The sequence below is a fragment of the Ambystoma mexicanum genome, chromosome 11 (genome assembly GCF_040938575.1).
Source record: "Ambystoma mexicanum isolate Mex_15411 chromosome 11, UKY_AmexF1_1, whole genome shotgun sequence".
Lineage (NCBI taxonomy): Eukaryota > Metazoa > Chordata > Amphibia > Caudata > Ambystomatidae > Ambystoma > Ambystoma mexicanum.
This window is the reverse complement of record NC_090934.1, coordinates 574,680,458-574,702,594: the sequence shown is the minus strand read 5'-3', so window position 1 is coordinate 574,702,594 and position 22,137 is coordinate 574,680,458. Positions and strand designations below refer to the sequence as shown.

The 22,137-nt window shown below is 45.8% G+C and overlaps 1 protein-coding gene across 15 annotated transcripts in view; it reads left to right on the top strand.

Annotated features, from left to right (window-relative positions):
- Positions 1 to 22,137, top strand: part of PPFIA1 (PTPRF interacting protein alpha 1) — a 1,842,515-nt gene that overhangs the window by 301,022 nt on the left and 1,519,356 nt on the right. For all 15 annotated transcript variants that reach the window (XM_069623437.1, XM_069623430.1, XM_069623431.1 and 12 more), the window contains one exon: positions 1,892 to 1,993. In XM_069623437.1, the coding sequence (XP_069479538.1) occupies positions 1,892 to 1,993 (102 nt within the window). The remainder of the gene's footprint in view (positions 1 to 1,891; positions 1,994 to 22,137) is intronic.

Below are 22,137 nucleotides of genomic sequence, written 5' to 3'. Positions count from 1 at the left end.
GAAAAGAGTGGTATGGGTTGAACATTTCCAACCTCTGATGTAAGCCTCCAATGCATAATCATTGGAAAAATGTTGTAAAAGTAGCTTTAGTCATTTTTAAGTGGATGTAAACATTTAGGTCATGTTTGGGGGTCACCAATCCTAGTGCAATCTGTGCAGACAGGCTTGCCTTTGTCACGCCCGCTGCACGGTTGTGCCATACTCGTTTAAATAGTTCGCGATGGAACTAGAAAGAGATGAGAAACGAGTAACCACACTGTCTAGGAGACCAGCTGCGGTCAATCTAAAATTTGAACGCCTAGCTTTGTTTTGTTCTGTGGGTGGTCAAGTCGGTAAATTCAGTGTTTTAATAATACTATTCTAATCTTAAAAGATGGGAAATTCATCAAAAAAGCAGCAAATCTAAGATAATGAATTTGATAATCAATAATAAAAATAACCATATATGCTGTAAATATAGGATAGCAAGGTTCAGCAAGGCAGCACATAGTGTATGTGATCAGCATTTGGATGCCTTTCTCCCTGAAGAGTGTGGCAGACACTTGCCAAGGTCCAGTTTCTGGTGGCTGTTTGGGATTCGGACAGTGACTTCATCAGGCTACTGGGCTTTAGAGCTAGGATTTGTCTGGCACCAAAAGCACAATTACGAATCATGTCTCTTCAGTGGACACTGTCTCAAATTTAGGGCAGTCTTTAGGATCTCCTATGGGTATCCACACAGCTGTTCCAAGATCTAAAGTGGTTGACTGCTCTAGCCAATCTAAAAGGTGATCAGTTTTGCGTATTTGGTGAAGATTCAGAAAACCCTTGGAGATATTACTAACTGATGTACTGCTTACACCTCAGTCCGTGCTGTTGGGCATTACCCACAGCTACTCGAGGAGTGACCGTAGATTTCTAGGCGTCGCTGTGTTAATCGCTAAGTTGCCATTACATAGTGCTCTGAGTACTCGCTGTGCGCGGGCCCTTACCTAGGGCGAAGGGCCGTAACCTACAGGGTTGCCCCCCACACCCCGCCCACCTCAGGGCATATCGCCTCATTACTGATTCGCCTATCTGTATAAAAGTTTAACTTGAGTTAGAAAATGGGGAAAATAAAGTATTACAAAATTACTATGGCAGTGTTTGGCAAATGATGGTACTAACGTAGCGTAAGCTCGTAACGGATCATGCCATGGTCATTGACTGGGCACATGAAGGCGGTGCCTGGCAAACACCTGCCTAATACCCTTACAAATGCCAAAAGGTTTGGCTTGGCCAATGCTTGTTTGGATTTCCTTTCACATTTCATATACTTAAGCAAATTTAAAGTGACGTTTCCAAGCATAACGTGGATTCTGTGTGCATTCACATAACTATAAAAAGGCAAATGTGTGTACATTTTGTTTTGCAGAATAAACTGCTTTCGAATGTTCACGGAAATTTGTGCAGTAAGCTAAATGTCATAATTTTCTATCCTAAGAAGAATGCAAAAATGTTGCACATTTCTGTTTTGCTGGAGCATAACCTGTCAATTTCTATCAGCTGAAAAGCCTGAACCAGCCAATTTAACCATGATATTAACTTGTCCCTCATGTTTGTATTGATGTATCCTCACACCTCCGAAAGGTTAAGCTCTCTGTACCCCTAGCATAAAATGTTCCCTCTTCATTTTTAATTTTTTTTTAAAATCATGTCCTCTTCCATATAAGGGTGGAGGGATGCCGGCTCCGTCTGCATTTGAACCCTCTGGATGGATGAAGATTTAGTTTACCTAGATGTTACTGTACCAGAAGCAGTCCTAGCCATTCTCCACCACACCGGTCCTTTTTTTGTAAAAAAGTGGTTACTCTTGCTGAATAACTTTAGAAAACTTTAAAGCTGAAATATTTGTCATTGTTTTCTTTTGCAGGAGTTTGCAGCACTTACTAAAGAACTTAATGTTTGTAGAGAGCAGCTTCTTGAGCGGGAAGAGGAGATTGGCGAATTAAAAGCAGAAAGGAATAACACCAGGGTTAGTACTCAGTCAGTACTTTTATTTTCAGAATGTTTGCTAGCATAGCGGAATTGTGTACCTTTTTTTAAACGTAACTGTTGTTCACCTATCACTAATGCAGGTGATGTATTCCAGTCATACCCCCATCCTCAATCTGCCAACAGCAGAAAATCGCAAAGCACTCCTGAACTAGTGGAGTTTAAGTATGAATAACTTTGAACTGAAATAAAATGTGCAGTGTAAATGTTCTTCACAATTTTACCATTTGCTGTAATTTAATCTGATGTACATAGCAAATGCTACTTTCCTGCTTTAGATACAAATTGAAATATAGAAATACTTAGAAACCTTGCTTTTCCCTGGTTTAAAATAAATTTGATACAATTACCAGAAGAAAATGGCAATTGGTACCATTTTATCTAACTGTAATACAATCCTATGGCCATTAATTGGCTGGTCCCCATTAATCGCAGAATACTACTTTGTCCTCTCCTTCAGAATCTAAAACCTCATCTGAACAGAAAATTACCACCACATGCCTGCTGCCGTCTCTGTCGTTTTTTTTATAGATCTAAATGAAAAAGCTGTGTTTGTAAGTGCTTTCGTATTTGCAATGTAGTCGAACCATTAAGTCCCGGCCTGGCTCTAGCTTGTACTTTATTTACTGGGTCCAGATATAATATCTGGTAGAGAAAAGACTGAATGTCAAGCATCACGGGAATCAAAGGCGTTACTTTTAACATGCATGTGAGGATAAGGGAGGGGAAACGTACTGGATGTCCACGATCTCTGCAATACCTAAGAATTGCAGATGACATTCGGCTCCTCGCATCACCACCTTTAATTGCTGTCCTGCACTTCTGTACGTGTTCCTGCGCCAGCTAAGCATTAAACAGGCCTGTTTCCAGGGCTGGGCAAAGCAGGAGCTGCTCGGGCCACAGAAGCCCTGAAGGGCGCCAAAGGGGCTATGTCCATAAACCACAGCATCAGCAGAACAATTAAGGCGGTACATAATTTTAAAGGCGTTCTCTTATACTGACGAATGTTAGCACCTCTGCCAACCTGAATGTCCTAATCTTTGTTGGAGCCCTGCAGGCCTTGAGCAAGGTGTTCCAATGAACACCCCCATAGAGAGAATTTCCGGGCTGATTTGAGCTTAAAGTCCAGAAAGTGCCAACAAAAATTAAATCGGACTGAATTGAAACGCACTGTTAGTGGGTACCCAGGAGGGACACTGTTTTTAGAGACGGGGAGGTGAAGGAGAGATCGAAGGGAGAAGGAACGACAAAGATAAGTGAACACAGGAAACAATGTAAAAGACAACTGTGAACAAGAATGGCAAAATAAATGGAGGGGGAGGTGAGAGGTAAATGTAGACTTCCCAAATTTCCCGCAGCTTGCAGGAGACTGCAACAAAAGAGGCTGACCCCTGCAATTGAGCATGATCCTGTTGCAGATTTTCTGACGTGCATTTCTCCTGCTATATCTTCTTGAGGCCATCTCCTTAATCGGTTTTCTCAAAACAAAGCAGTCAAAAGTGAAAAGAGGACTATATATAGCTCCACCTGTGCTGTACAAACGCTTTTAAATGTGGTTGCAGCTTCACTGTAATCTGAAGCGGTTTTAATCTCTCATGGGTTTGAGGAAGAGGTGCAGGACAGGTGGAATAGCAAAGGCAGTGGATAAGGGTCGCTTCACTGAATGAGATGCAAGTGTAGGCATAAATGTTACTGTCACCCCACACAATTTGACAGTCTCTGCCGCTATCTTCATCCAACCAGCACATACAGCCACAAAAAGTGGAAACCTTTTACCCCAAAAATTGGGATGTTCCCAAAATCACATTTTGTTGAGCCAGAATTAAAATTAAGATCCGGTTCCAAATCCTTCATTGTAGCCACTGTAATGAATTGTGTTTGGGGATTATTTAAATGAAATTGACTAAAGAAGTGTTTTCTCATGTTGAAGGGATCGTGGTCGGTTGGATGAGCCATTGGGGGGGGATTGAGTGATGTAAATGCAGTAACAAAATTAAATCCTCACTGTTAATTGCCAATGGGGAGGATGGGGTGAGAGCGAATCAAGTGTTGCATAAAGCAGGTGGTGTGGGAGAGAAGAGGAAAGCAAGGAATTGAATGACAGACACACTTATGGAAGGCAGAGTGGAATAGGGCGAATTCTGACCATTGTATGGAAGCACAGCATCAGACGAGGTGCGCAAGCAGGCAGCAGAATAATGAAGGGAACTTAATATCTGCAGCGACTGGGGCACAGAGGTAGAAAAAAATGGCACTCTGAAAGAAATCAAGATGGCATATGTATTAAAGTGATGACTGAAGCGTACGCACTAGGGTGACAGTTTTTTTTTGGCCACCCTGTGGCCAACTGATCTTTGTGGATGCTCTACCTGCTTCCATGTTTGTACCCGAGGCAAAAGGGCACGCTAGTCATGGAGATGGCGTTTGAGTCTCTTTGAGGCTGGGGTGGAATTTACTACTTTGAGCCATGCACTTGTGAGGGGCATATTTTGTTTATTTGCTCCAGGGGCCATATTGCCTAGAAACTGCCCTTGCGTTAAATTAGCATTTGTTTATCCCTTTATACATTTGCCCCCTGCCAAACCCATGATGCTCGATTTGAATAGGTTTGGGACACAGAACCAGTGGAACAGAGAAATGTGCCAACATGGGGGAGGCTGCGCACAAGAACAAAACCCCATGCAGTCCAACCGAATGTCATGCAGTTTGGGGCTCCCTCCCCGCTAGCTATCGTGCCAGGGCCATGCCACGGTTCGGCAACTCATCTTATTCTCACTCTGATGCACTCAATTTTTGTAGTTTTGTCTCACTTTGTGTGCGTCTGGCTCGTGCCTCACTGTGTCCATTTCGATTCTCACTACCAACCACTCTGGTCATGTTCTCAACCCCTTTAACTCGGTCAGCACCTCCTTTTTCTGAGCCTGGACATTGTGTGCATGACTTGCTGAAACATCCCACTCAACAATTGCAATTTATGCCCTAGTATGGTTTAGTCTCCTTAAGTCATTCACTTTAAACTTTATGCTGTCATCATTATACAACTATCTGAGAAGCTCATCAATCGCAGACTGATGTTGCCCTGCTTTGGCACTAATATCGTGATGTCCAAAGGTTGGCAGGCTTTGCAGTTTAACTCCTTCAGTACTGATGTGGTCTATGTTCACCCTGAATTCCTTTAAGGAATCATTGTAGGCTGTGCCCACTCAGCAGTTAATTTAAGCAGTGAAGCTAGGATTTTAAACCACTGCAAGTTAAGCACTTAACATACTTTCTAAGCTCTACTTGGTTTACACATGTAAGTTTTGGTTTCTAAGAAAAGAAAATTCTGTCTTGTAGAGTTGACTGGCAAACTACACGAACATAGTAAAGCAACTGGATATAAATGGCTATAACGTGTTAAGCAGGCCCCCAGATAAGGTTCATACCAGGCCTTTTTACGTATGAAAATCTTGTAAATACGACAGCTTTATTTTCCTGTGTACATTTACACACAAGTTTAGAGCAGAGGGCAGTGCAAAGGTCAGGTTACTTGACAGAAACCAGAAGGCTTCTTTAGATTTTTGTCTGCATGGATGTAATTGCAAGCCGTGGATAAAAACCTCTGAAACAGAATGTATTTCTCCAAAGCCTTTCAAAAAAAGAAACTGCACCGTTATAAGGAATGGTTTATTTCCATCCAGCTCTGCTGTGTTGCTGCTCATGTAGCAAACGGAAGCACTGTGCATATTTATTTTCCTAGCATTTTAGGATTGTAAAATTAATCGGATGGAAAACGAAGTTGCAATTGAGAATTAATATTTTGTAACATTATTCTTTTTTTCCCCCAGTGAAAGCAAACCAGTATTGCACAATTGTATTTTTCAGAGTTCCTGTGCTGTGTGCATAATCATGCTAAGGCAGATCATTTTGTATGCTTATAATTTAATTTACACTCCAATTATAAAAACTGTGTAAAATGATGACTATCCACGATCTAGTTTACATCCATTCAACCTTGCAGTCAATGCAGTACATTACTATAAATGGTCAGTGGCAGTCTTTGCTCAAGGGTGAGTGTTTGTCATTACACCAATCACAGGTGTTCTAGACTCTCAAATCTTCAAGACTACAATATAAAACATACAAAACCTGACTCACCAGGAAGTCTAAGCGCTGTTCAAAAACAAACAAATGAAAGTTACATTTGTAATTGAATTAGGAACTCAACAAAAACTGTCCCTCCGATAATCCAGATAGGTATTTAACTTTAGTAGCGCTTCATACGTGGTTCGTCCAACATCTACGCACTGTGATTATTATATCTGTCGATACTCAACCGACCTCTGAAGGATGTTGTCCAATAAGATAGCCCAGCTGGTTGAGCACTTGTTGCTGCGATATGTTTGTGATCTGTAGGTTGCAGGTTTGATAATCGGTTTGGTGATAATTGTGATAAATATGTTCTATTTACAGCGCTTAGCCAAAAGTGCTATATAAATGAGCATTGTACGATGAGATTAGATATAGAACTTAGCATGGAGTCCTTGCCTCTTTGCACTGTTGTATACTAACATTGGCATACCTTTAGGTAGTAATAGCTCCAGGAAATGAGGACTTTCATTAAACATCAAAAGACAATTCTGCTATTGAACGTCAAAGCACACAATACAATTCATGGTTGCTTTACTATGTAATTGGCTAGGTTTTTGTTTTCAACATTTAAATTTATACATTCAAATGGCCAGACCTTAGAGAAATAATGAAAGGTGTATTCTGTCACAAAGAAAGCTGCTGCATAGTAATGATTTCCATACAGTTTTTGCACATGTCGGCTGGATGTCACATACATTTTACTCTCTTGCAAAGGAGAAAAGTCATATTTACTCTCTTAAAATCACATTTACTAAAATACTCCCACCACAAAATCTTTTAAGCCAAATTATCATTGTATCTTTATTTTCCACATCCTGCATGGAAGGCTACAAGTCCTGTAATACAAGTAGTGCAAGCCTGAAACATCATGTTCTGCACCACTGTACTGTGAGCACATAAAGATGGAATTTGGAACTAAGAACGCTTGCCTATCATGGTAGTTTAGCAAAACTACCAGTTTGTAACTTGGGTCAGCATGTTACTAGCCGTTCCTACATTTTAAAGCGCTGCAGAAAACTGGTTGTAGTTCAGTGAGAGCTGTCAAACAAAGCTCTCTTATGACTGTCGTTTTTTGCCAGATGAGGCTTTTCTACAAAGTTGCCTGGGGACCAGCTAAGCTTACATTTTCTTTGGTGGGTGCAGCCATGTGATCTGGAGGGAAGTGGGTGGGGAGTTTGGGAACAGGGTGTCAAAAACCAGGGACCATGCCAGCAGCAGCATCTCCAATGGCGAGCACAGCAGAACAAACTGCTGGAGTGGCCATATTTACTTTGAGAAGGTGCAGACATTTCTTGGCTCACCGTAACTTCCCGCATTGCAGGGGTGGGACTGGCTGCTGGAAAATGATTGGCCGTCTTAACCTACAAGATGATCGGCCACTGAGTGGGTTGTTGACCGAAAGTGGACAATCTGCATGCAGGAACAAGTAGTGCTCTCTTGTCTTAGTCTTCCCTGCAGCATATAACCCAGTCCGGGATGGCGCCCCTCTAAAATGACATTTTAGTGGGTGCCGGTATTGAGGACCAGATAGTGCTGTCCTATTTAAAGCACTGAACGACACTTTGAGAAGGGTGGGAAACGCTAATTGGCAGATAACTCTGAGATGCACAGCAAAGAAATGCTCAGTTTTCGTAGCACCAAAGCCCTGTTGACCTTCTCTATTTGGACTATTGAAGGCAAGCGTCCCCAGCCAGCACGATCCTCCCCACAATGAGAGACAATGAAGGACTCTCCCAATATCGGGAATAAATCCAAGAAAGAGTGCGGGTGAGGTTAAATGGGAGTTTATCAATGAGAATATGGCATGCAAAGAACTCTGCAAACTCCGAGAGCGCTCTGTCTGACAATAGCAAAGACAGGCGTATATATTCACAAAAAACATCATAAGAACCTACACACTATAGGGGGCACAAGTTCGATGGGATTGGGTGGCGATGACTAACTATAGGTGCTGCTGTGATGCGGTTGGCTTTGGCTGGAAGACGTCACTGGTCATCCTCGTGGGTTGGGCTGGGCCTGGCAGGTTGGCTGAGTTCATCCGGGCGGTGTTGGTGTGCCATCGCGGCCAGTGTCAGAGATGAATGACTTTTCCTGACTTATCTGCCCTAGGCCATGCACACCGCAGTCATTCAGTCATTTCAATATTATCTTCTTTAGTAAATCTTCCAATAGGTTATTCTACAGGTTAATGCAACACAGGAGGAATGTACCTTGTGAGGGGTCTGGCGGTGATACGTCAGGACATGGTTACCAGTGTCCTGTTGACCGGGCCATAGGTCGAGGTGCTAAGCTTCAGGGCCTGGGACGGGCGGTACAGGTCTTTCTGTCTTGTTAGAAGTTGTTATAGATGTGCCGCTGTGTGTTGTCAAAGTGTTGGGTGTCCTGATTGCACAGGGCCATAGGTCTAAGATGATCCGGTGGGTTATGGGGTTTACGAGGGGGCGCCTTTGGAAGTGTGTGTTCAGGCAGAGGTTTACTGCTGTGCTGTAAATAATGCAGGTGGCGGGCCGTGGCCTTGGGTGCTGCAGAGGGGGATACAAATCTTTGAAGCGGCTCCAGTCTGGTTGGGGGAGGCGGAGTAGCGCAGCGCGGGGCCTCTGCTCTCATGTCTTGGCAGCCTTCGCAGGGTGGGAGGGGGAATGGCCTTGCACGTATTTCACAAAGGTATCTCCCTCGTGTGTTGCCGATTTTTAGGTAAAAACATCACAAACATTTGAACACTCTATATAATACTTATTCAAATCATTTTGAAACATACATTTAAACTTTGCTGGATGTGTCTCGATTATACCCAGTCTGAGCACCTTATTCATACACTATGTTTTAACGACTACAGTATTTAGTTATATGCATATACATTTGCAGTAAGTGAGGTAGTATTAGGGTTGGTGGAGTACATAGAAAGTAACCCACCACGGTGCGTGGCGGGGGTGGCACATGAGGGGCTTAGACATACACGTGTGACGAGTGCATTCTCGTACACTCTTCACATGTGCCCTTGGTATGGTTACATTCGTTTTCTTGTGTACCCTAGCAGCATCAGTTCAGTTGTGGCGCGGGACCGCGGGGCGTGGGGCTTTCAATGATACTTATGAAGAATCACCCCCCGGAAATGCTTTTATCATTAGCACACCCCTGCAGAGGTGTGGGTCCTTCACGGCTGGTGTCATGTACGATAATTACACAATTTCACAGGTTTCTTTAGTAGGAGTGGTTGTATGGCGAGGGTACATGTGTTAAAAGTGGTTTCTTACATTCATATTTGGGTACCTGTCTGCTTTCAGCAGATGACCATTCTACAGATCTTCCCATCGCCCAGGCCTTGCTGACCGGGTCATTGTGGGAGCAGTGATACACTGCGGAAGGTGAACTGTTACAATGTTAATGTATTACGCTAGATCATGCCGGTCGTGTTCGTGGGAACGGGCTTGCAGCGGATCTACCATGGTGTTGCGGAGACAGGGAGGACTGAAACTTTCCGAAGGTGGGGGTCGCGCTACAGCGCGCTGAGCTCACACCATCTTTAGCAGACAAAAAATGGTTTCTGAGGCCTAGCTAAATTTAATACGTGCGGGCAATGTCTTCAGCAGGTGAGCCATCCACCACCTGGGCCCTGGTGGTAAGGAGGGGACGCCCGATGAGCCATGGCCCTCACCTGGGGTGGAGATGCAGGCCAGGGGGGGGTCCCTTGGACCACCCCTCCCCTACATTTCCCCCTTTCGTTACTTAAGTAACGAATACTTTAAGTCCTCCAACCTCCTACATTCTTCTTCGTCCATCACTGCCTCATCCCATGCAGGTGTGCCTTTTATGGGCATCCATGCTCTGCACACCCCTCGTAAGCTTTCCCCTCTTCTAGCATATTCATCTGGGGTGCAAGTCAGGTAGATACATCTGCCATCTCCCGCCAAATCTACCCACACCTCCTGGTACCATTCTAATACACGGGGCTCTCTAATGGTGGTGTGCCACGCTTTATCTATGATATCTTTGTCGTGATAGATAGGCACTAGCTGATATCTTGGTGTGTCATCTGCTCCTGTTTGCACCTGCACTTCCTGCATGTTTTGTATTGTCCCACGAGTGTTGCCCATTGTCACCATCATCATTGCACCATTAGGTACTGCGTTAGCACAACATCGAAGGCCCACCTGGCACAGGCAAAAAATTAAAAGGAGGAACACCACAGCTGGCATCAAAAATTTGACAGTTGTTCCAAGCCATGAGGGGACCCAGGAGAAGAAGTTATCGAACCATGTACTGTCTTCTGCTCCACCTTCCATTTTCATTTTTTCTCCTAGGTTGTGGACTGCCTCGATCACATGGGACAGGGAGCCATTTTCTGCGTCTTCAGAAGGTGCGAAAGTGCAGCAGGCACTTCCTATTTTTCGGCAAACACCTCCATCCATTGTCGTCAACAGGTCCAGGACATACCTGTTTTGCATGGTCATCAATCGTAAAGCCCTTAGTTCCACTTTTATTACATTAAACCCTTCTTCAGTGTCGTTCGCCAGCTGAATCCGTTCCCAGCGTGTTATCTGGAGCCATTTTGCATTTGCTCTTGCTTGGACACTTGAGACCAGTGAGGCAAAGAATGTTTCTGCTGAGCTGAATAATCGATATTTATCTGGGATCTGAGCCAATAGTTCTGATGATTCCTTTGATATGTAGTTTGATGCACGTCTGTTACGGGTCAGCACTTCTCCCTTGCTTCCGGAAGATAGGACGTACCTTTGTGACTCCGCAGTTGGCTGGGCTGCACTCTGTTGCAGGTGTTCCTGTGTCTTTTTGCTCCCGTCGATGTGGCTCTCCGGTATTACCATTAGGGCTGAGTGCAGAGTGGCCATTGAGCAGCTGCCACTCCATGACGGGGGGAGGTGTAGGTATGCCTGTTTGCCGAATACCCAGTACGTGTCCATAAGGGCCGCTGTCCCTTTTCTCAGATCTGGGATGGTGAGGGTCTTGTTACAGTTCTTGTTTGTCCCCATGGAGGTCTTCCCCTCTCCTTTAAAACATAGTTCATAGTCTATTTCGCTCTGTAGTTTGAAAGGTTTTTCAATGGCGGTTACCCAAGTTAGTTTTGAAATGTGTTCTTTCCATACTGGTGTGCATGTTTCTTCTATCCACTGCAATTTCTCTGGTGCCACACCTCTCAGTGCTTCCGCCTTGCACATTACTTCTTCATCCTTCCACTTGTTGTCAGAAAAAAGTGTCCCTTGTATTACAAAAAACGGTTTTCAAACATACCACCCCTGCCGTCTTTGGATAGCACGTTTTCTCGTTCTGCAGCATTTGAAAAGTAACTTTGTGTGCCTGGAAGGTGTTCTTAATCCTGCATAACGTGAGATGAAGGAGACATTGGGCATCTATAATTGTTAACTCTTTGGGTAGCAATACCTTGGGTGTACCTGAAGCGTGAGGGACGAGGGAGCAGACATAGCAGCTCTCATTTGTTGTTTAGCTGTGGCACTCATATCCGCATACCATTTATTTGTTTGGTGTGGGTGTTGTGGGTCTTCCATCTTATCTAGACCTAACCCATAGTACTCATCATACTTCCTCCTCCCTGCTTCCCTCTTCCGTCTGTTCTTGTACCTCATGTACTTGCCAACTTCCTGGGCGAGGAATATACCCCCCTTTCCCATTCCCGCCCCCCGTGGCCCAGGCATCATATAATATGTTGTGTATTGCTAGCAGCTTTTCTTTTTCGTCCCTAACGTTATCTTGCGGGTCATTTTTTAGGGTGGGGGCAGGTTGGCTGGTGGGGGTGTTATGCAACCATGATATGGCAGACGGGCTTCGGTCATTTAAACTGCGAGCATTATACCTATACATCACTGGTGGAGATACTGTGTTGTTTTGCGTTCCACCCTGTGGCTCTTTCTTGTCTGATATGACAACATTGGATGGTGTGGTGCGATATCCCCATACAAGTTTAGCTCCGTCCCATACCAGAAAATCACCTTCCCTTACAGTGACACTTGCAGTTACATTGGTCCCAGTGGTGCTGTTAATCCCGGTGCTGTTAATCCCTCCCCCCTCGTTCATCTCGATAGAAATGAACGCTATAAACCAATATGTAACCAGACCAAACATTAGCATAAAAAACATCGTAATGCATACAGATAATCCGCACTCATACGAATATCTACATCTCTCATTTAATAATTCTCTCATTCTACTATTTCTATCCATCGCAGGCTGCCTGTTAGATGCCATGGTAGTTCCTGTTTGAGATATAAAAGTGCATTAAGTGCATGCATGTAAACGTTTTGTTGGCACCATTAGTGCCAATATATATATATTGACGGGGAGTGGAAGCGGGTAGGGTTGCGGGGAAGGGTATTCACAGACAAGGGTGTAAACATGTCATAATTCGATCACTTCATTAATTACATATAAGTCCAAAAAACATTTTTTTTTTTTCAGTGGTATATAAGAAGAGAATGCAGCAATACTTCATCAGTCACCTTCCCATTCACGTGCATTGCTAACGCACAAACACAAGTTAACATTCAGACATTCTGTTCAGTTCAATCGGTTGCTGTTGTCTGTGCCTCCTCATCTGCCTCCCCCTGCACATTATTATAAGCTCTTCGCACGTCTGTCAAGTGTACCCAGTATCTCAAGCCCTTCACTTTTACAGCTGTGGGCGTGCAGAACACTACCTCGTATGGGCCGTGGAACCGTGGTGCATTCCATCGACGTACAAAACTCCTGACATAAATTAGTTCGCCCGGCATTAGCTGTAGCTGTTGCTCAGGCTCTGTGACAGACCCTGTTATGTTTCCCTCCTCTCTAGTGGAGGGTGGGGAGAGCTGCTTTGATATTGCGCGCGCTGCCCTTGTTAATTTTTTCAAATAGTCCGTGAATTCTTCTCCCAATATCGCGGCGCTCCTGTGTGCATCTGAGTGTTCGCGCAGTGGGGAGTGTGCTGTGTGCATTCGTCTCCCAGTCACGATTTCGTGCGGGGACAAATGGTGATCTATACTTGGCTGATTTCTCATTTCAAATAGCGCAAGGGGCAGACAGTATATCCAATTTTTCTTCAGTGAAAAGCATAGTTTTGATAACCTGCCCTTTAACAGTCCGTTCATCTTTTCCACTACGCCATTGCTTTGAGGGTGATAAATCGAGCACAATTTATGTTTTATTCCCAATAATGTAGTGACTTCCTTGAAAAGTTCATTCACAAAATGAGTGCCGTTGTCTGAGCGAATCACGTCACAAATTCCCCAGCGCGGGAACACTTCCCTCACTAGGAACTTGGCAGCACTTTTAGCATCAGGTCGCGCACATGGTCCAGCTTCCACCCACCTTGAGAATGGGCACACAACCACGATCATGTACCGTGCGCCATTACACCTTTCCCCCATGTCTGCGTAATCGATATGCAGTTCTCTGAATGGGCCAGTGGGTTTAGGAATTGTTCCCCGGAGTGTGCGTAGTGTCATTCCTGAATTGTAGATCTGACATGTTGTGCATTCCATTGCTAATCGAGATACGTGCTCCTGGAGACAGGGCACGAACCATTCTTCCTGTATTTCTGCTGCGATGTGCTGTTTGGTATTATGTGCAGGGAAGTGTAGTTGTTGAAACGCAATTTCTAATAACTGGATTGGCATTACCACTTTTCCTGAGTTATTTTGCCGCCACAGCAAGTCTGTTCCCAACTTGCTGCACCCTCGTTTTGTCCACATCAATTTTTCGTCGTCACTAGCTCCTTCCTGTAATTGTAGTATTTGTGATATGGGCATCATGTTGTACCCTTCTGGGGGCTCTTCGTTTGTCTTATGCTGCAGCATGTACTCACCTGCGTCATATTTCTGAAAATAGGAAGCCTCCTTGGCGGCAGCGTCCGCTGCCGTGTTCCCTAAAGACACGACGTCTGTGTTGGACGTATGTGCTTGGCACTTAACTATTGCTACTGCAGTAGGGTTTTGTAGGGCCTCAATTCTTTCAACAACTCTGCATGCTGTACTGGTGTTCCGTCTGCCCGTCGAAACCCCCTACGCCCCCATCTTGCTAGTCCTCCATGTACTGTCGTTGTCATGTAAGCTGAGTCTGTGTATATTGTCACTGCGCAACCTTTTGCTGCATGTAGTGCTTCTATGAGCGCAATCAGTTCTGCTGCCTGTGCGGAGTAGTGTGATGGGAGGCGGTACTGCACTAGTGTTTCATACTCACCGTCTTCTAGCCTCACCACTGCCATGCCGACATGTTTTTCTCCCGTGTCCACGTCAATCGATGCAGACCCATCCACGAAGTACACTTCCCCCTCGCTCAGAGCATTCTCGCACACCACTGTGTCCTCCCCTCTTTCTCCTGTGTAGGTCGCGCAATCGTGGACCTGCATGTCCTCTAGTGTGCATGCTTCTGTAATGAATGTGGCGGGGTTCACTGTCTTGCATCTCACCACATGGATGTTGGCGCTAGACAGTATAATCTCGTAGGCTGTCGCCCGCTGTGTTGTCAGTGTGCTTTTTGACCTCTCAAGTATTGCAAATAATGAATGTTCCACAAACAATGTCACAGGGCAACCCATTACTATTGTGGCACTTTTCTCAATCGCGAACGCGGCTGCAGCGAGTGATTGCTCGCACGCGAAATGACCTTGCATCACGGCATCCAAAGTACCACTATAGTTAGCCAATGGCTTGTGTCCTAGGGACGTCTTTTGTGTCAGTACAGCTGTCATGAGTGTTCCCTTACAGTGTGAGAATAGGTAAAATTTGCGTCCATAATCAGGGTTTGCTAGCACTGGAGCGCTTGAAATTAGCTCTTTTAGAAATGATGTGCTCATTTCTTCTGACCATTCTATTTTTTTGTTCTCCTGTTGTGCTTCCTTGAGTGCTTGTAGGAGGGGTCTCGTGTATGCTGCATAGTCTAATATCCATGCGCGGCAATAATTGCACATCCCCAAGAATTTCTGCATGTCTTTCACTGTTACGGGTTCTCCTACTGATCTTATTGCTTCTACCCTGTCGGGAATTATTCTTTTTCCATCTTTTGATATCAGCTGTCCCAGGTATAAGACCTCGGTCAGGCAGTACTGTAGCTTCTCCTTGTCTACCTTGTACCCCTTGTTGGCCAGTAGAGTCAGGAGCGTTGTTGAATCCTTTCTACATGTTGCTTCGTCTTGTGCACACACTAATAAATCGTCTACATACTGAATAATCGTACTCTCAACTGATAGGTTTCCCAAGTCTTCATGCAATATGCGGTTGAATATGCTCGGGCTCTCACAGTATCCCTGTGGTAGTCTGCAGTGTTCATATCTTTTACCCCCCAGTGTAAATGCTGTAAGGTATCTACTCTCTTCAGCCAGGGGTATTGAAAAAAAATGCGTTTTTCAAGTCTACTACTGTGAAATGTGATGCCACTTTCGGGATGCTGCATAGTATTGAGGCAGGGTTCGGGACTAGAGGGAACTCCTTCTGAATTACATCATTTAGGGGGCGTAAGTCCTGTATCATCCTCCAAGACCCTCCTTTCGCTTTTTTAATTGGATAGATACATGTGTTACATGGGGAGTTTGAAGGCACTATTATCCCTTGTGCTAGTAGTGCATTTATTGTCTCTTTTATCCCTTCTTCAGCTTCTCGGGACAATGGATACTGTTTAACTCGGGGTAAAATTGCTCCTTGCTTTAGTTTTATTACCACAGGTTGTACTCCGTGCAACAGCCCGACATCATGGGGGCCTGTTGTCCACAAATTATTTGGTACGAGCCTCATGTCGTCATCAAAAAATGACGGTGGTGCTCCCACCACTGCCATCAATTGGACGGGGGTTTCCCTGGCTTGAATCAAAATGTTACAGGGCATCGCTATTTCCATTACTATCTCACCATCCCCTTCTGTGTCTGAAAAGAGATCCTCATCTGTTATCTCTCGTAGGGCGATGTTGGCATTTGTACACAGCACTGTACGCCACTTGCATCCCTCCCTATCCATTCCAATTGCAGCGATCCTTTTCGCTGACACCTGTACAGCATGCAAGTCTAATGATACCACTGCTCCTGGTGCTGTGTCGGGACACACTATGGGGCGGAAGAGAAACTCCGCTGGGATCCTCCAGTCCATTCTTCTTAGTTCTGGAATTATGTGGGCCAAAGTTTTTAGCCCTTCAATAAACATTTCCTCATTTTCCGGCAGCCCTCGTACCTCCTGTGTGGTTGTGTAAGCTTGCACTACCAACATCGCACGCAAGGGGCATATCCCGGGTGTAGAACACACTATTCCTCTCTCGGTAAATGATATGGTCATGTTAAGTTTACTCAGGAGATCCCTCCCTAATAAATTTATTGGTGAGTGTTCATAATACAGTAAGGGTGTCTTTACAGTTTTACCCCCCACTGTTACATCCAATGCTTCTGTGTAAGGAACTTCAATTACAGCCCCAGAGAACCCCTGTGTCTCTAACTTCCGGTTAGATAACGGGAACCGGCCCTCTCTGATACATGATTTTTCCGCTCCCGAATCAACCATGAATATGAACTGCTTGTCTCCTATCTGCACCCCTACCAATGGGTCCTCTGCTGCATTGTAGGTTGTACATAGGACTGGACACGCAAGTGTTCTCTGTGGGCTGTCCTATGCGGGGTGTCTCATCGCCCCCCCCCCCTGATTAAAGACACTTCCTGAAACCACTGACATGCCGTTGTAAGGTGCTGGTGCGGGGGCCCCGTTTGCTGTTGTCGCGAAAGGGTTGCCTGGCGTATACTGCATATTGTCATTGTTTTGTGGGTGGTTCTGTGTTCTATACTGGTGCCCCTGTTGCTGCTCAGCATCACCTCGGCCTGGGTTTCTCAGCTGTTGTTGTCCCATTGGAAGACCATATGGGCTCCCCGGGTGGGGGTGGCCATACTGTTCTACCTCTTGGAACCCATTGTTGGGTCTAGCTCTGCACTCCCTAGAGTAATGCCCCCACCGTCAGCAATTCCAGCAACTCCCTTGTGCGCCTCTAGGGCCCTGCCACCCATTTCCTCCCATTCCCCCATACCCCTGTCCACCTCCCCTTCGGCCCCTGTACCCACCTCGTCCCCCTCGAGGGGTCCACTCTTGCCACTGCGGACCTCCGCCTTGCTCCTGTTCATTCCACTGCCGCTGTCCGGCTCCAACCCAATTAGTTGCCACCCTTCCTTGTATTGCTATCAGCCCCTCCTCCTCCTCATCTCCCTCCCTTCTGTGTGGGAGCGCGGCTACTGCTGCTGCAACCTTCACCAACTTTGTCTGTACTAACTTTGCCTCGTCTGCCAATCTTTTCTGCGCCACCTCCTTCTCCCTCTCCTTTATTCGCTTACAATGGTGTACTATTATACTCTGAATCTCAGGCCATCCCTTTGCTTCAATACCTGCTATTTTGTCGAGCGCCTTTTGCACTTCTTTGGGGAGCCCTCTTTTTATAATGAAGTAAAATAAAGATGTCGATTGATACCAGGGCGTGCCCGTTTCTGCTCTCCACATCTCTTGGACCCGGAAAATGTAATCCATAGCCTCCTACCCGTCATTCATTGTACACTGCATCACTGACTGTAAGTCTGGCGTATCTGGGAATGTTTCACGTAAGGCATCCCACACCCTGGCACGCACTGTGTTAAAGGAGGCCCCATCATGGCGGTCGCAGTCTAATGTTACTCCCGGGAAACCGGCCTTAACCCATACTCTCTCAGCCTGATCGCCCACTGCTGATACGAGCAAGCTCTTCACATCTCCTATTGCTAGGGGTACCCCATCAGTGTGTTTCTCAAAGGCGTATATCCACTTACTTGCCCCTCCTGATAACGGGGGCAATAGCTTTAATAAATTGGCTTTATCCATCTGAGCCCATGGGATATAGTTAGGCCTCCCTCCTCCCCGTGTATCAACGGGAGCTGTAGCCTTCCTTTTGTCGTTGCATCCGGACCCGTTTTGGCTGCTGAGGTCCCCAGTGATGCCATTTTCCCCACTCTGTGTTCCTTAATCGTCCCGTCCACTCATCATCCAGGGTTCTCATTGAACACGTACCATCCCCCCCCTTCGCTTCCCCCTCCCATTGCCATGCTCAACCTGTCGCTTTCTTCTAACTCGTCCCTTATATCACATAGTAATTCCTCTCTGTCCCCCATAGACCTTTCTTCATTGTCAATATCTCCCTCTCGTGTCCCTATTTCGATTATTCGTGTCGGTTCTTCTTCAATTCTGAACAGTATCTCACCTTTTTTCCACCCCTCTTCAGGTTTTCTATTCTCACCTGGCGCTCTGGACGTGTGCCCTGATCTAGCCGCATTAAGTGCTGTTTGTCCACACATGTCTTTTATCCTCGAGAGCTCATCTTTTGCTATTGAGAGTCTTGACTGTAAATCATCTGTGAGTTTCTCTATGTCCACCCTTTGTGTACTTGCATGGCCTCGCTCTCTTGTACTTTCATATGGTGGGGTGCCGTGGGCCGGCGGGGTGTAGTAGTTGTCGGGGGAGGCACATATGTGGGGTCACTGTATCCTTCTGCGGGCACAGGTTTGTTTAATATCGGGTACAAACTTATTACCTCTACTGGTGGCGCTACACTTGACAATTCTTTAACATCTTTCTGTATCATCAGTGGATTGTCTGGTGGACAGAAGATCAGGATTTAATGCTGGTGTTTTAGGCGGTGGTATCTCTTCAAATAACCTCCAGAGATCTAATACTTCTCTCCTATTTTGCAACTGCTTCCCCTTGTACTTCAAACAAATGCATGTGGCCACCATATCCAGAACACTTTTAACAAATGACCCTCCCTCGGGGCATATCTAGGGTAACCCCTCTCCCTTCAACTCGGTTATCCATTGGTCGTGATATTTCTTAATCTGCTCTGCGTACCCTGGTAGATTCTTACAAATATGTGATAAGGGTGTTTCGGCCCCCATCCCTGTGCCCTCCTAGTACTTGTGTGTTTCTGTGTGTCTGCAACTACAATGTAGGTGTATCATCAATATTATTTTTTGTTTTTTATTTCACAATCAATAACGGCCTCCTTTGTACTCTTCCCCTTGTCTGCGCAATGCAAAACTGGCTGCACACAGTTTCTATTCTATTCTCTTTGGGGGGCACATACAAGAGCAAACCATCATTTATTTTGACATTATCAACCCGGAAATCAAAAAGGTACCCACTCACTTCACCGTGTCATTTTTGTCTTCAAGAGTTCTATCCGGTCACACTTACCATGACCATTTAACTACTATACATTCATAGCCGTCTTACACATTCACGACATCAACCTGTCGTCTGACACATACGAGATGCACACACCTCTTGGTAACACTCTATTCACAATTCACGCCGTCCTCCCTAGCCGGCCGTCCCGTCCGTCTTACTTGGATATATGGATGAGCATATATATATATATAGGTCTGCTCTTCCCTCTTCTAGTAGGACTCTTACTTTCTCCTTAAGTTTTGTGTTAATCTCACTTTTTATTTTCCCCCTAACACTAAAGAAAAGAAAGAAGTAATAGCGGTCACTAATATATTCTCAGTGCCCCCTTTTGCTGAACACTTTTATCTTATAATCCACTTCTTCATATATTCCCATATACTAGTCAAGATAGCACTATGCGGCGCCGCCTTTCACCCCCTTTCGGAGCTAGGTTCCCGTCACTTTTATCTCTTATTCACCTCTTAATCCTAATGGCCATATGCAAAGAAAAAGCAAGGAAAATTTTAGGATGATCCTTAGTAGATCTGCGTACCCCCTCTTCGTTCCCTGTCCTACACTTCTTCCCCCACTCCCTTTACAATCGCTCGCACTCAGTACTCACGTGCCCGTCTTGAACCGCTAGTCTCCGAAACTGGGTCCGTCCAGGCAGTGTCGCCGTCAGCTCAACAGTCAGCCCCGGCTCCGGCGAGCGGTACTCAAAGGGGATTTTTCAACCGGGATCCCGTACCCTCTCTTTTGAGTGCGCACTTCTTAGTTTACCGGTCGCCGTTGGCGGGCAGCCTCTCGGAGCCGGCTCACCGTGCGTATCCCTTTTCGACCGGAGATTCTTGTGCCAAAAGGGGACGGTAATGTTAGGTCGGGAAAGAATAAATAATAATAATAAAAATCACGCTTTCGGGGTCACCACTGAAGGCAAGCGTCCCCAGCCAGCACGATCCTCCCCACAATGAGAGACAATGAAGGACTCTCCCAATATCGGGAATAAGGCCAAGACAGAGTGCGGGTGAGGTTAAATGGGAGTTTATCAATGAGAATATGGCATGCAAAGAACTCTGCAAACTCCGAGAGCGCTCTGTCTGACAATAGCAAAGACAGGCGTATATATTCACAAAAAACATCATAAGAACCTACACACTATAGGGGGCACAAGTTCGATGGGATTGGGTGGCGATGACTAACTATAGGTGCTGCTGTGATGCGGTTGGCTTTGGCTGGAAGACGTCACTGGTCATCCTCGTGGGTTGGGCTGGGCCTGGCAGGTTGGCTGAGTTCATCCGGGCGGTGTTGGTGTGCCATTGCGGCCAGTGTCAGAGATGAGTGTCTTTTCCTGACTTATCTGCCCTAGGCCATGCACACCGCAGTCATTCAGTCATTTCAATATTATCTTCTTTAGTAAATCTTCCAATAGGTTATTCTACAGGTTAATGCAACACAGGAGGAATGTACCTTGTGAGGGGTCTGGCGGTGATACGTCAGGACATGGTTACCAGTGTCCTGTTGACCGGGCCATAGGTCGAGGTGCTAAGCTTCAGGGCCTGGGACGGGCGGTACAGGTCTTTCTGTCTTGTTAGAAGTTGTTATAGATGTGCCGCTGTGTGTTGTCAAAGTGTTGGGTGTCCTGATTGCACAGGGCCATAGGTCTAAGATGATCCGGTGGGTTATGGGGTTTACGAGGGGGCGCCTTTGGAAGTGTGTGTTCAGGCAGAGGTTTACTGCTGTGCTGTAAATAATGCAGGTGGCGGGCCGTGGCCTTGTGTGCTGCAGAGGGGGCTACAAATCTTTGAAGCGGCTCCAGTCTGGTTGGGGGAGGCGGAGTAGCGCAGCGCGGGCCTCTGCTCTCATGTCTTGGCAGCCTTCGCAGGGTGGGAGGGGGAATGGCCTTGCAAGTATTTCACAAAGGTATCTCCCTCGTGTGTTGCCGATTTTTAGGTAAAAACATCACAAACATTTGAACACTCTATAATACTTATTCAAATCATTTTGAAACATACATTTAAATTTTGCTGGATGTGTCTCGATTATACCCAGTCTGAGCACCTTATTCATACACTATGTTTTAACGACTACAGTATTTAGTTATATGCATATACATTTGCAGTAAGTGAGGTAGTATTAGGGTTGGTGGAGTACATAGAAAGTAACCCGCCACGGTGCGTGGCGGGGGTGGCACATGAGGGGCTTAGACATACACGTGTGACGAGTGCATTCTCGCACACTCTTCACATGTGCCCTTGGTATGGTTACATTCGTTTTCTTGTGTACCCTAGCAGCATCGGTTCAGTTGAGGCGCGGGACCGCGGGGCGTGGGGCTTTCATTGACACTTATGAAGAATCACCCCCGGAAATGCTTTTATCATTAGCACACCCCTGCAGGGGTGTGGGTCCTTCACGGCTGGTGTCATGTACGATAATTACACAATTACACAGGTTTCTTTAGTAGGAGTGGTTGTATGGAGAGGGTACATGTGTTAAAAGTGGTTTCTTACATTCATATTTGGGTACCTGTCTGCTTTCAGGAGATGACCATTCTACAGATCTTCCCATCGCCCAGGCCTTGCTGACCGGGTCATTGTGGGAGCAGTGATACACTGCGGAAGGTGAACTGTTACAATGTTAATGTATTACGCTAGATCATGCCGGTCGTGTTCGTGGGAACGGGCTTGCAGCGGATCTACCATGGTGTTGCGGAGACAGGGAGGACTGAAACTTTCCGAAGGTGGGGGTTGCGCTACAGCGCGCTGAGCTCACACCATCTTTAGCAGACAAAAAATGGTTTCTGAGGCCTAGCTAAATTAAATACGTACGGGCAATG